Source organism: Carassius auratus, chromosome 1 (genome assembly GCF_003368295.1).
Source record: "Carassius auratus strain Wakin chromosome 1, ASM336829v1, whole genome shotgun sequence".
Classification (NCBI taxonomy): domain Eukaryota; kingdom Metazoa; phylum Chordata; class Actinopteri; order Cypriniformes; family Cyprinidae; genus Carassius; species Carassius auratus.
In genome coordinates this window covers 27,936,146-27,952,300 of record NC_039243.1, presented here as the reverse complement: position 1 = coordinate 27,952,300, position 16,155 = coordinate 27,936,146, and the positions used below count along the sequence as shown (strand labels likewise).

The following is a 16,155-nucleotide window of genomic DNA, read 5'->3' as shown; positions in this document are numbered from 1 at the left end:
TATAAATATAAAATATTATCTGGACTGGTAGTGTTAGTTTTGGTGATTTTTGTCCAATACACAAATGTAATATATGTACATACATTACATTTCCATATATGAAATATATTGTCATATGAAGTAAAAACTTATGAAAGCTAATAGACATTGGAACTATTTCATACACTCTAAAGAACTAAAAGTGGTTCATTGGTTTGTGTCATAGGGGAACCAGCAACGGTTTCAAATGATGCTACAGTATGTCGAACCATAAGAGGAACACCATTCTCCTCCTTAGGATTCAGATATGTAACTTCACTCTCATATGTTTGCTATGAATGGGAATTCATTAATATGGCAAAAGCTCTTTTAAATCATTTTTATGCTTTTCTAAGTCTGGCAATATTTCCTTATAGGGTGGCTTTGGGGCAAAAAGGTCGAATCACGATATCTTCAGGAAATACACTGTATTTTATATTTTTATTTAACCCTTTCCCCAACTAAACTAAGAGACTACAACAGAGTAAGAGAAACAGTAAAGAACTAACACAGGGTTCTTTGTTTGTCAGTGGTGCTATAACACCTTACCACCCAAGAACCACTGAAGAACTAATGTAAAAACCTGCCAATATATTAAAAATTATAGTGTGTGTGTGTTTGTATATATCTTCCTGGGACCCAGGCATAGACTTTTGCCATTAAGAGGATATTATATTTTAGCGAATTTCTAAAATATGCCACTGTTTCAAGTCCTGTACACAACACATTCAGGGATTTTTAGAGATACCAGATGTTTGGGGTTTGACCACAAATAGTCCCTCTCCTTGGTTTTTAAAAAATGACTGATATTGGCCAAATGATCAAATTTAGCACTCTTATGGACAGAATACTTCGTAATCGTTTTAAATCTGACTAACTTCCAAATTTTGTCATGCATTCAAACATCACAGGAAAACGTTGTGTTGTTTCAGATCGGAAATATGGGAAGTTTGTATTTGTTATAAACTTAATCTACAGAGAGAATGTACAATATGAACGTTATATAGCTTTATAGCTAACTATATGGCAATATGTCAGGGATCTGCAAGAAATGGGACCCAAATGCAAAATGAGCAGACAAGGGTATTTTATTAACAAGACGAAGACTGGAACAGCTGGGGAATTTGCAGTGAAAGTTCAAACAGACGGGCTGGGCAGACAACAATACGGGCAGGAGGGATGACCACTGAGACAGTCCAAGATGACCACGGGCCCAAGCACAGAGTAGGCAGCTCCAGAGGAAGGGCCAGGTAGACACAGGAAACTCGTAGCTTCAAGTGAAACTGCAACGTCACCAGACTAGTCACCAGGTAGAGACTCACAAGACCAGAGACTGGACACGTGAGAGAGGTGAGCTGCTTCCAGGCAGTGGAGTTCAGTGGTCAGGAAATCTGAGTGGGGCCAAGACAGGACAATACACAAAAACAAGACTCAAAACGACACAGACAATTGAAGACAAAATTAGAACAAAGCAAAAGAAAACCAAAGCTATAATCCAAGAGCAAGAACAAAACTCAATCCAAAACTGGAATCACTTAAGCAAGAATAAATGAAAATTTAAAACGAATGAGAAACAAAACTAGATTAGAATACACAATATTTCCTTTTCTTTTAAACTAGACAAAGCTAAAAGACCAAAAAGAATATAAACAACTAGATAAGAGATCAAAATAATTATCAGGCTCAAAGGGATAAATTCTAGGCCAAGAGACGGGTAAACACCAAAAACGAACCAGCAGAGACACAAGGAAAGAAACCCCAATATATAGGAAAGTACACATGAGGATCAGGTGAAAACAATCAAGCAGACAAGGGCTAAACAAGGGGGCGTGACCAGGGGTAACAAGGAGGTGGGACAAGGGGAGCACGTGGCAGACACAAACAAAGACAGAACCATGTGCTTAGACACAAAACAAACAGAGAAACATGGAACAGAGACAAGATGGACAGGGCTGTCAGGGCAGGATCCTGACAGCAATATAACTCTTGATAAATGTGTCATTAATTGTATTTGTTTATGGGATACAGTATCCTATGTATAGAGTTTCTCTTCCAGTCAAAAATATTGGTGACTCATCTTGATCAACACAAATCAAATTCATTGATCTTTGATCAAACTGAATTCTAGCAGATCCTCTTGCAAATGTCTAGCATAATGCTACTTTGGGAAGTTTCTGCTTAAAAGTTGAGAAATCATAAGACATGATGTCTACAAAGCAATTTTGGTTGTAGTAGAACTGCTAAACAATTTTATATTTCTTTCTCTTTTTCCCTCTTTCTCTTGCTTTCAGCGATCTTCATAACCTTTACAGCATAAATGAGATTGTCTTAGAATATGATTGTATGCAGGAGTTTTTTTTCCAAATGCAAGATCGTTAAAGCCACCCATATCAACGACAAGGCCGTTCTTTCATTTGAAAAGCTTATTTTACCTGGCAGGGTTATGGTTTGTTAGAAACACCATCAACCTCTTCAGAAATCCAACTTTACATAACTGAAGAGAGACAAACTGAAGTGTTCCAGTCTGCTGTTACATATCTCTTGAGATTGCTGGCACTCAAGAGAGAAGATCAGGTTTCAGATGTAGCCATCAATGCAGCAGTAAGAGAAGGTGAATCTGTCAGTGGTACATTGGAAATTGAAATTCAGAATAGCTCTGTTGTGAGAGACACACACACACGCCAATATCCTGGCCATAATTCATGATTCACATCCAAGTTTATTCTCACTGGCTGTCTCTAGATCAAGCCAGCTGAGTCAATCTATTATTTATGAGCGAGTTCAGAGTCTCAAAAGAATTCGCCAGAACCTGTAGATCACCTGACAGAACAGGGACTGTTCATCTCAGTGGAAGAAAGTGGCCCTTTAGCTCGACTGCCGTATAATAATGTGATGACCAGCCATGCGTGATGTAATCTGAAAAGCCTGAAATGAGTCCGAGATCTAAAAGTGAGAGCAGCATTAAAGAAAGTAGAGAGATGAGTGAGGCAGAAACGCTGATCAGAGGACAGACTGATAAAAATAGAGGCGAGCAGACGGATCTGTGGGAGAAAGAGTGGCTCAGAGTCAAAGGGCTGTTCAATAAAAGCAGTGTCAATTAGAGCTAGAAAACAATGAGCCATTACAGCCATAGTGAGTGAGTGACATATCATCACCACAACATATACATGTTAGTATGGATTAATCATTTATAGGTCACTAGGCAAATTCGTGACACTGACAATGTTAAAAGGTCATAACAGATCAGATTTCCTTGATTTCATAAACATGCTGTGCGAATTTTTCCAAAAAGGTCACATATCAACTACTCAAAATGCCAGGAATTCATGATAATTTCTCAGTTTTTTGCCTTTTCACTCAAAATGTTTAATCATATATAATTTGAAATTAGACAAAATGAAAAAATAGGCTTTTTTTCTAGACTATTGAACCTCACTGTATGTGTTCAGTTTATAAAGACAATGATATTTGTAATAAATCGCAAAAATAAGCACATGATAATGCATGAATGAAAATTTGTTTTAAATGTACTCACTGTCAGGCCTTCCATGAAGGATAAGATAAGTTTGTGTCTTTGTGGGAACAAGTCTAGCATTACATGCTCACCAAGGGATTCTCTGCAGTGAATGGGTGCCGTCAGAATGAAGCAACAGTTTAAAGTTAAAAAGTCTTAATGATGGATTTGTTTCTTACAAACATGCAGATTTTCATTTCACAGGACATTAGTTGATTGACTGGGGTCATGTGGATTACTTGTCGATTATTGCGATGTTTTAATCAACTGTTTGGACTCTCATTCTGACGGCACCCATTCACTGCAGAGGCAGCTATTGATGTGAGGCTAAATTTCTCCAAATCCATTCCCTTTAAAAAAAACAATCTCATCTACATTTTGTATGGCCTGAGGATGAGTAGATCTTCATCAAATTTTCTTTTCTGGGTAAACTGTTCCTGTAAGGCATAAAACAAAAGTTTATAATATAGATTTAATGCGGGGGCGTGCAACAAAACATGTCTTATGGCATGGCAAATGTCAACATCATTATCTCAATTCATTGCAAGACAAAACACCATAAGAGAGGGGGCGGAAACATACATTTCCAATTGGAACTCATCAAGACAGAATAACTCATTAAATGTTATGTAGAACGGAAAAACACCCAAGGGAATCAGATATCATTTTATCTGGCTGAACGAAGAGAGCTGGATAATTCACGAAGCATTCTCTGGTAGACTGTTAATTGAGCAGGGCCAGTTTTTGACACAGGACCAGCAATACAAGCAGCACTAATTGGCCTTCCAGTGTCCCTAGAGGAACGGAAGGAATAAGGTGTGTGTGTGTGTGTGTGTGTGTGTGTGTGTGTGTGTGTGTGTGTGTGTGTGTGTGTGCGTGTGTGTTTATAAGTAAGGGTGAGTCAGAAAGAAAGCAAGAGAGGGAAGGATAGACAGAAAGAAAGAAAAAAGAAAGAAAGAGAAAGAAAGAGCATTATAATTTCAACCAAAGGCTGAAGCAGGCAAACCCATTGATCTTTCAAAAGAGGGACGTGCTCGCTCAAAAATCTGATTCAAGGTTCTTCACAAGTTAATAAGATATTGATGTTTGTGCAGCATATATTTTGTATGATACACCGCATAATATAAAGTGTTTCACAAGAAAAATGTTAAGGTAGTGCAAATAGCAAACAATATATATATATATATATATTTTTCCATCAGCAAGATACGTCAGTATCTGTCCATATCATGGATCAATTTCATCAATTTGATTTTTCAGAAGCACTCCTTGAAAAGTTTGTAAAATGCAATCTTCACATCAAAATGATCATTATTAGCATATATTGCTGACTGTATTGTTGTTCAAATTTGCACTTAAAACTTAGTAGCATTAATTATTCCTTAATAAGCAAGCATCGAGTAGCTAAACATTATAGTAACTCAATTAAATACTACACTTAAATAGCTAACAAAATCATTTAGACTCATGTAAACACTGTATGTAGAAGATAAACTGAACATAAACACAGCAACAGAACATCTTTGCATAAAGGTAATCCTGTGTGTTGTGATATCCAGATAACTGTTAAAGATACATTTAAACACATTTTGGTAGCAAGGAGTAGACTGAATTTATTTTGCACTGACAAGCATACAAACCATCAAAAATGTAGCTGATTTAACAAATGAAAAGAAACATCATGGCCTTCATTCTGTAATTCATTGCACTCTTGTATGCCAAGGACCCAGATGAGAATTCACAGTGTTTTTACTGTTCAGAATGAAATGAAGCATGACAAATGGTGAAAAAAGTGAGCATCTCCAGTATTTCTCAAAGTACCTCACTGTAAAAACAAATATATATATACCTATACAGTTATTAATATTGCAAATACACATATTGTCAAACCTATACAAGAACAAGCTAATTAAGGAATTCAGGGACCTTGAAAATTACAGGCAGGTGTGTTTGAGAAGGGTTGGCACTGAACTCTGCAGGAAGGTAGCTCTCCAGGAGAAGGGAATCCCTGTTCTATAAATGTAAACCAGACATGCTGCATTCACCATGTTGGCTTTTTTATGTGACTTACAGTATAACTGATGCTGCTTCCATCCAATTATGAATCCTTTCCCTAGGCTTCATGGGATAAAAAGCGTCCTTCATATGCATAATTCAAAATTGCAGGTAGTAGGTCATCCGGGTACTCACCGACTACTGTTTTATGAATACTGGGAATTCAGTCACGCATAATTTTGGAAAAATAGGCCGTAGAGATGTTCTGTATTTCTCCTATATTTTGCCATGTTTCTGTTGTTTAGACTCTACCTTAATAACTACAACATTATGGTTTGATGCTACTTAACGGATTTCTTGTTTGATTCTGTTATTTGATGACCAATCAGCAACTTCAATTTTTCGTGTGACTGACTGAAGTGTACAAACTGATGCTGTCACCTGAAAACTGAAAAGTCCCTTTCCTCCATGCCAGACATGAAGATGTGGCGGTAGACATGTAGGAACATTTTGACAGATTATTGACATATTTTTTCGTGCTCAAAGTAAAGTCTACCATGCTATTTTTTTTAAGATCACATAAGACTGAGAGAACCTAAAAATATAAATGCGTCTAGTTGTGCTGAATTGACAATTACATTTTTTATAGGGCAGGAAAAGAACATCTATAAAAAAATTTAGACTAAATAATTATCCAAATGTGGACCTGATTTGTATGTAAGCATGATCAATTTCTATGTTGTACCTCACGGTGTCTCAAAATGTCTACCAGGTCCATTTGTCAATTCTTAGAGAAGTGCGTTTCATTAAGTTGAAAGAGAACACCATTTCCACAGAACCCTAAGAATCTGTCATTCACGACTGACAGCCTTTTCTTATAAGACTTCAGAGGAAAAACATTTTTAATACCATCAGCCAATAGTTTCTGAGCATTAAATACAGACCATTATATCCAGATACCCTTTTTTTTTGTATCTTTGTAGTTCTAAGAATGTGTGATTGTGTCTACATATGCCAGTGTGTAAATATGTTTGTGCTCAAATGTTCAGTAGATGTGTATGAGTGCAGAGCAACTCCTTGGTTTGATCGGAGGTCTTCTAAATACCTTTTCCAGCTGAATGCATCTCTCTTCTTCACCGCTCAGCTTGTCAAAGAAACCTGTCTGCACATCAGTGCTCACAGCTGGGTTTCTCTTCACATGTGAGCTGGGATACTCTTCCAAGCTGCAATAACTAAAGCCTATTGTTTCAGAATCACACGTGTCTCATTAATGATTAGCGAAGACAGAAAATGCTTTTGAGTGTTTGGAACTGCTTACAGAAAAAGAGCTTTAACACAACACAACCTCCTTTAACGTAATAAATGGCAAAAGTATTCATCAACGCCCTTCCTTTGTACCTAAAATGCTCATAATGTGTAGACAGAACTATAGATCTAATTAAATCTCAACACATTTATTTAATAGTTATGCTCTCATAATTGTTATTTTTCATCTTGTCCTAACCATTTATTTTTTATTTATTCCATCAGAACAGTCTTGAGATTTTATATATATATATATATATATATATACACACACACACACACACACACACACACACACACACACACATTAGAGGTTTTAAATCTGGTTGTCAATGAAAAATCTGTGGATGCAATAATTCATTTGGAATGTGGTTAAATATGAAGTTATTTTTGATTCAAAACAACTGAACACCTGTGGCAGTGCGATTTGTAGTTGTAGAGAAAAGCCACACATGTGTATCAGTAAATTTGAAGTCACAGAGAGAAATGTTTTAAGAGTTGCAAACCTCGTAACTTAATATAAATTCACAACATCATATATCAGTCAGTCTCCTGTATATAAAAACAGTTTATAAATAAATATTAATAATACAGTTTACAGTAGGTCATAGGTCTGCAGCCTCCCCCTACTGGACGCATGTGGAACAACAGGGGCGTAAAACTGCTAGGGGCTTATATCTACCGGCTACAGTTCCCAAGCCTCCACCTACTCAGCAACGAGCCAAAGTAGCTCTTCTGATTGGCTGAAATTCTCTAATCTCTAAACAGTCCCGCCCACTACCTCTACAGATGCACAAATCACTTTTGAACCAAATATCTCGGTGCAAAAGGGAGATCGCGAAACTTGTCACTTGAAAGCGAAAAACATTGTTTGAGATTCATCGCAGCAGATTCAAGCAGCTGTAGTTATGTACTTTGTGTTTGTGTTAGAAAAATATACAAGACATTTCTGAGAAAATATTCTTCAAGTGTGCAACTCTCATTTGATGAATTCACGTATTGATTTGCGGATGTTCAACATTTCTCCACGACTTCACATTTCTTGATGCGGTTGTGTAAATGCGTTTTGCACCACATTCAATGCAGCAATTGTTTCAAAAATGTGAGCGTACGAGTTTCTAAATGTGTGATTTGTAGAATAGGATTTGTGCACCTGCAATGAAGAATTTGAGAAGGTGTAACTGTTGTGTTGTGTTTGTGGGAGAGAAAAAAAAGTCTAGAGGTTTGCAACTCTTAAAACATTTCTCTCTGTGACTTCAAATTTACTGATACACATGTGTGGCTTTTCTCTACAACTACAAATCACACTGCCACAGGTGTTCAGTTGTTTTGAATCAAAAATAACTTCATAGTTAAAACAAATGTTTTTATTGTAAAGAACTGGGACAGAAGTCATGTTGTACAACATGACTTAACAACAGTGTTAACAACAACAACAACAATAAACAGGACAAACAGCATAGATGTTGCAAAATTCTTCAATTAGGAAACAGTGAATTCAGTTATAATTACTACTTCAGTTTAAAGCAGCTCTAGTAGATTGTCATTATTCAGCACAATTCAAATCTGTGTTATTCTATAATGTTGAGTACAGTTAAATTGATAGAATATACTGAATATTAATACTTTATTAATAATAATAATAAAAATAATAATAATACAAATTATAACAACAATAACAATTCAATCCATAAAAGAGCTATTTGTAAGTATTATTTTTATTATTATTATTGAAAATGATATCAGATGATTTTATAAATAATGTGCAAAAAATCACCTGCTAATTCTTCATTGCAGGTGCACAAATCCTATTCTACAAATCACACATTTAGAAACTCGTACGCTCACATTTTTGAAACAATTGCTGCAGTGAATGTGGTCCAAAACGCATTTACACACCCGCATCAAGAAATGTGAAGTCGTGGAGAAATGTTGAACATCCGCAAATCAATACGTGAATTCATCAAATGAGAGTTGCACACTTGTAGAATATTTTCTCAGAAATGTCTTGTATATTTATAAATAAATATTAATAATACAGTTTACAGTAGGTCATAGGTCTGCAGCCTCCCCCTACTGGACGCATGTGGAACAACAGGGGCGTAAAACTGCTAGGGGCTTATATCTACCGGCTACAGTTCCCAAGCCTCCACCTACTCAGCAACGAGCCAAAGTAGCTCTTCTGATTGGCTGAAATTCTCTAATCTCTAAACAGTCCCGCCCACTACCTCTACAGATGCACAAATCACTTTTGAACCAAATATCTCGGTGCAAAAGGGAGAGCGCGAAACTTGTCGCTTGAAAGCGAAAAACATTGTTTGAGATTCATCGCAGCAGATTCAAGCAGCTGTAGTTATGTACTTTGTGTTTGTGTTAGAAAAATATACAAGACATTTCTGAGAAAATATTCTTCAAGTGTGCAACTCTCATTTGATGAATTCACGTATTGATTTGCGGATGTTCAACATTTCTCCACGACTTCACATTTCTTGATGCGGTTGTGTAAATGCGTTTTGCACCACATTCAATGCAGCAATTGTTTCAAAAATGTGAGCGTACGAGTTTCTAAATGTGTGATTTGTAGAATAGGATTTGTGCACATGCAAAGAAGAATTTGAGAAGGTGTAACTGTTGTGTTGTGTTTGTGGGAGAGAAAAAAAAGTCTAGAGGTTTGCAACTCTTAAAACATTTCTCTCTGTGACTTCAAATTTACTGATACACATGTGTGGCTTTTCTCTACAACTACAAATCGCACTGCCACAGGTGTTCAGTTGTTTTGAATCAAAAATAACTTCATAGTTAAAACAAATGTTTTTATTGTAAAGAACTGGGACAGAAGTCATGTTGTACAACATGACTTAACAACAGTGTTAACAACAACAACAACAATAAACAGGACAAACAGCATAGATGTTGCAAAATTCTTCAATTAGGAAACAGTGAATTCAGTTATAATTACTACTTCAGTTTAAAGCAGCTCTAGTAGATTGTCATTATTCAGCACAATTCAAATCTGTGTTATTCTATAATGTTGAGTACAGTTAAATTGATAGAATATACTGAATATTAATACTTTATTAATAATAATAATAAAAATAATAATAATACAAATTATAACAACAATAACAATTCAATCCATAAAAGAGCTATTTGTAAGTATTATTTTTATTATTATTATTGAAAATGATATCAGATGATTTTATAAATAATGTGCAAAAAATCAAATGACATCTTTCATAATTTTGTGGTATACTGATTTAGGCGAGAATAGCATGAAAAGCAGGATAGAGGACTCATATTTTGGTTTTTACAAACATGCAGCTTTTCACTTCATGAGTTATTTTCTCTTCACAAGTCACAGTAATTGATGACTAGAGTTGTGTGGATTACTTGTGTGTAGTGTGATGTTTTTATTAGCTGTTTAGACTCTCAGTCTGATGGCACCCAGTGGTCAAAAAAATCATATACATCTTGGATGACCTGAGGGTACATTTTTGTCAGTTTTTTTATTTTGGGGTGGACTATTCCTTTAAGGTTTGAACTATGAAACTAGTTAATAAAACACAACAAACTGTGTGAAACAATATTGTCTCAACAAAATCATATTAGATACTGTAAATACGATACATAGCTATTTTAGTTACTTTGTTGAATGCTGTTCAAAGCATTTTCTGTGTTATTTTAATGAAAGCCAGTAGTATCCTGAAGCCAGTTACCTTAAGAATCTATGAATTTATTTAAAACACCTGGGCCTTTTGTTAAGATAAATAACCAATTAAATTTCTGAAACCCAAGGGACAATTCCCATGGTATTTAGTTTAAGTAAAGTTTAAATAACAAATATATTTTTTATCTTTTTGAGCATGAAGAGCAAAGGGAGCTTCTTGGCACTTACAGCAGAAATGCTGAGATCTTCCAAGTTGAATTTCTCCTTCATATCATGGGTGAAATGGCTCACAGGCAGTGAAAGATACAGGCCAGTCTGCCAGGGACAGTTAGTACTTATGGAAGACAAATGTCTCTATCTATTCTGTGTGTTTCCCTCAACTGTCTCAACTTTTGAGACAAAGGAATTTATACTTTGCACGGCTTGGGCAATCCTTTGTCCTACATGGAAATGTATTTATTTTTTATTTATTTTTTGATAAGTAAAATGTACTTGACTGAGAGTGCTTATTTATCATTGGTCAGTATAATATTTATAACAGATTTTCTGTCAAATACTAGGGGGAAAAAAAGGATGCTGTTACTGTAAGGAACTACATGATTTAACCCTTAAAATTATTTAGTTAGTGTAACCTAATGTATTCAGGTTGTTTAGTGATATAAAATCATATTATTGGCCTGAATAAAACTAGGTAATTTAGATATTACCTTATGAATGACAAATCTGGCAAATCTTTCAGTGCACTGTAAAAAAATAAAATAATAATAATAATAATAAAAAAATAAAAGATTTATTTAAAATAAAATAAACCTTTATTGAAAAAAGCACTGATTAACTGAAATTATACAGTACATTACATTTACTGTAAAATATTGTTTAAAGTATAAAATTCTGTTTTATTCTGTATTTTAGTAGCAAACTGACAAAAAGCAAATGCACTAAATGTGACAAGTACAGATTGTGAATGGTAAAAACATTCCTTATCGTTGACAGCGAATTTGCTTTTTCTCTGGACTGATTACCTTACCAGAGAGGTATCAAATAAATTGTAAATTTTCTGAACTTTAAGTAATCTGTTACAGCACCTGCATTAGTAGCAGTGCATTTGACATAATAAAAAAATGGTAACCCTTAAAATTTTAATCAGATCGAAGTGTTTTATTCATGTCTGACTAGTTTTAAGTCAAAAATATTAACATGACAGAGCCAGCTTGTATGCATTGAATTATGCCAACAAATGTACATTTTATGTGTTAAGTAAAACAAAACAAAAAAGCTGCTAAAGATAACATTTAAAGGCTACAAATGTTGTTGTTGTTTTTTTCGCTTCAAGTTTAACAATGAAGTTGTTTCCATTGAAAACTCGGACCTGCAATTAGACTCTGTCATTCCAAAGTCATTTCCTGCTGGAAATTTATGCTGGAAATGTCATGCAGCAATTGCAGCTGTGGACTTAAAGTTCACGTCTGCCCAGCGTTTACTTGATATCTTCTGCGGTGGAGTTCATCGGGTTTACCGTCTCAGAGACCACAGAGGGAGGCGACGAGAGGCACTCTGGTAACACTGACCTAGAAACACGTGCGTGTGAGCAGGTCTCACATGAAACGAGCTGAAACCAAATCCGTTTGGGGCTCGGATAGATGAGAAATGCCTACTACAAGAACGATCTCCTCATGCTCGAATAAAAAAATACAAATTAAAATTCACATTAAAAAAGTTGGACTTGAATCCCACTGGATTCCCGGGCGGATGAAACTGAGGTCTTTATTTATTACGTAGCGCAAATAGTAAGGACGTGCTTAAATTCGTTTCATTGGTCGTGCGCTCGCCCCCTTTGCTTGCATCACAGTCTCGGAGGGAGACGGGCCCGCGCCTGGGAGCTGTCCCAGACAACATGGTGCTGAAACCGCAGCGAGAGCGAGCATCCTCCGGCTTTACTGATGATTATCAGAACAACTCGTGTTAGAACTGCACAACGCCTATCTTCGCATGAACCGCAACGCTTTGGATTACCAAGCAGGAGCCACTTCAGTATTTTGCCAGCAATCTGATTCAAAGGAAAGGCACTAGATGTGACAAAACGACTGACTGTGGATGGCAATAATATTTCCTCGTCGAAAGCAAATCTGATTCTTTGGAATGATTTTCGAAAGACATGTCTGACATTACACGGGACAGTGAGCTTAACTGCCTTGGGATTTCTGCAACAAGGGTTGGGTGTTTAAGGAGATAGGCTGCCTATACTAACAAGACGTTGGCACCTTATATCTTTCAGAAGGGGACTTGTGCGGGATGCGTTTGTAAGCGCTCGGACCTGAAACATGAGATGAACGCCAATGACAATTGCTGGCTAATTGGCAAGATTGTGGATGAATTTCGTTCCACGCAACACAATTTGCATTCACATTAACACAATTACACGGTAGTCGCTTCTGGATGATGGCTAATAAGCGAGTACGATGTGTCATGGATAACAGAAACTGTGTACTGTGTGTATGGTAGACATCCAGTTGTTTAATTAAAGACAAACCAAGGCTGCCAATTGTTAGGCATTGCTGACGAATAGCCTGCATTTCTGTTTTGCTGCTTTTGTTGAATAGATGCCACTGGCCAAGATTACCTCAGGGTAGCAGCTCTTTTGTCAGAACCTTTTTCGCGGGAATCCCCGATATGTTTCATTCAAATCGGGTTATTTGTCATCAGGTTCGTGTTCGAATGTTCGATTTGAGTATCTTTTGAGCATAAATCCAGTTGTTGCAAACACCCTCAGTCCCAGTAAACCTTTTAGTCAGGTATACTCAAATGTGCGTCACGTGGTAACATCCGAATTAACTAGTTATGTTGATGTACTCCAGATGACCGAATCAACATTTGGTTAAAAACAAGGTTACTAAAGGTAACAACGACACGTTACCACTTTTGACAGTTACTATTACGTGTGCTTACAATCGTCAGCTTCTCAATGGAAACACTAGCGCGAGAACTCGCTCATATGATGTAGCTCTCAGAATAACTGTTGGAAATAAACACCCGGTCTTTGTCTATGTCCAAACGGTGAAGGTGAGAGGAAAGCGGTGTTGCTCACGGGACTGAAGCGGCTGCACAGGTGTTTTTCCACGTTAGAAACCAAACAGTAAGTTCTGTTATGTGACCTGCTGGAGTCCAGTAACAGATAGCCTAGCATTACAGGCCGTTTAAAAACATAGACCGCCTTTCCATTATTCATAAGACGGGCACATGTTGTTGGCTATCGGTGTCATTGTATGGTGTTGGGGATTGTTGAGTCGCAGACCGATGCTGCGTCGCCAGGGCAAGCAGAAAGGCCGCTTTTGCGTCTTGTTCAGTGACCTGAAGGTTTTCCTACTCAGGCCACCGCCACCGTCGGCATCGCCACCTGCTTTCACACCCATGAACGAACTAAATGCGGAGGGCAATGCGACGAGCAGCGCCACGGAGAGTCACTCTTTAGTCAACGGACATTACCAGCCGGTAACAGGTGAGGGGTTGGACACCCGAGGGCCCGGAGACTGGACTCATAGTGCAGTGGATCCGCCGAGGACTCTGGACTGTTGCAGCTCATCTGAAGATTGCTCTAAGGAGAAGCTGGACGAGAGGTTATCTCTGAACAGCTGCACGGACAGTGGAGTCAGGACTCCGTTATGTCGGATCTGTTTCCAGGGCCCAGAGCAGGTAGGGACTCCACATACTGCTACACTTTTTTGGTGGGGGGGGGGGGGGGCAATCAATGTCGATTGTTTATTGCACATATTTGCTCCATATACAACATTCTACACTGTGAAAAATTCAATCTAGTGCAAGTGACAACGTGCAGTGGCAAGTTCATTGCACTTTAAAACAACTTTAAATTAAATGAAGTAAAGGAACTGAAGAAGAATGACTGCAATTATTGTGTCACATGAATTAGATGAAAACAAAGATTTAGTTTTAATATAAAAGAACATTTACAATTACACTGCTCCTAAACCAAAATAGATGTATGTCATTGTATTACATGATACATCATCAAAACAAGCGACGTGTATTTTGAAGAAAGTATAAAAAATAAAAAATAAAAAATAAAAATAATCAATTGATATTCAAAATAGTGCAGACTTAAACTATTGCTTAAGTCACACTTAAAAATGTTTGAACAAATTTATTTTAAAGACAGAAAGCACAAGCACACTTTTCAAGTCACTATAAAAGATGTTCAAAATGTATACAGTAATTTAATCGCAGTACATAACAATATTATATCAAAAGCATTTACTTTGCACAAAGATAACACAAGCACATTTTGAAGCAAAGTACCTCATAAAATATTTTATATGACAAAACAGTAGACAGTACTGTTCAAAACTAGTGCAAATGGATTTAAATACTTTCTCAGTGGTCACTTTGTTGAAAATGTTAATAGTTAAATGGATAGTTCACCTGAAAACAAATATTTCATCCATATTTAACCATTCTGTTCGAAATCACGTAATGTTTCAAATTTGTATGCATTCCTTTCTTCTCCAGAACAAAAAATAAAATATTTAGTTTTTGTAAGATCAAAAATGTCAGTGGTCTCCAAACAACATTGGATCCCATTGACTTTCATTGAATGGATAAAAAAATCACACAATTATTATTATTATTTTTAATATACTTTTTTTTTTTTCCACACAAGAAAAAAGGTCAAATCTGACATCATAAATAACAATATGACTTCATAAATATAATCACCAAAAGTGCAGTTTGCAGAGGAAATGGAAAAAGTGAGAAGTGGAGCTTTGAGAAAAGCATTCAGCTCTAGCAATGATTTATATTCCATTTATTCCTTTACAATTTATCAGGAACATGTTCAGACATTTTGAGGGACATGGGCTCAAGTGGGAAAAAGGAACTTCTCATATTTATTTGATTTTCTTTTCTAAATAAAACATAAAAAATATTAGGGGTGTGCGATATTGACAATTTCAATATTTTCAGGGATTTTATCGATAACGATAATTAGACGATATTTTGCTGAGTGTGTTATTGTGCTGGTATCATAAGGACTACCGTGGACAGCTGACTCTTAAAGTTTTTGATATTCTGCATAATCTGTGTGGTGATCAGTTCACAGCAGTGATAGAAATTAATGTTTTCCTATATATTAAATAGATTTTTATTTTATTAAATTTTTCTACATTTTTTACTTTTAAGGGTTTTACCTCTATAAAGGCCTTTTTTTTCTAAAAATGTGCATCATATTTTAGGTCGACTGCTTAATAAGCCATTTGGGCTGTTACAAGCAAATTAAATCAGTATTGACAAAATGTATCTTTGCAATGCAGAGAAAACACAGAGGCTGCATTAAAAGGGGCATGTAGATGGGTCAAAGATGTTAAAGGGGGGGTGAAATGCTTGTTTTCACTCAATATCCTGTTAATCTTGAGTACCTATAGAGTAGTACTGCATCCTTCATAACTGCAAAAAGTCTTTATTTTTATTATATTTATAAGAGAAAGATAGTCTGTACCGATTTTTCCTGGAAAAACACGAGCGCCTAGAGGCGTGACGTGTGGGCGGAGCTAAAGAATCACAAGCACCAGTAGGCTTTTGAGTTGAGCGCATGTGGAAGCTGTGACACAGATCCAGAGGCTGAAATTTAACAAGAGCAGCATCAGCA

General features: G+C 36.4%; 1 protein-coding gene across 1 annotated transcript in view; it reads left to right on the top strand.

Moving 5' to 3' along the window:
• The first annotated feature begins 12,006 nt into the window (after positions 1 to 12,006).
• Positions 12,007 to 16,155, top strand: part of LOC113106191 (E3 ubiquitin-protein ligase MARCH4-like) — a 30,139-nt gene continuing 25,990 nt past the window's right edge. The window contains exon 1 of the mRNA XM_026267870.1: positions 12,007 to 14,189. Within this exon, the coding sequence (XP_026123655.1) occupies positions 13,737 to 14,189 (453 nt within the window). The 5' untranslated portion in view covers positions 12,007 to 13,736. The remainder of the gene's footprint in view (positions 14,190 to 16,155) is intronic.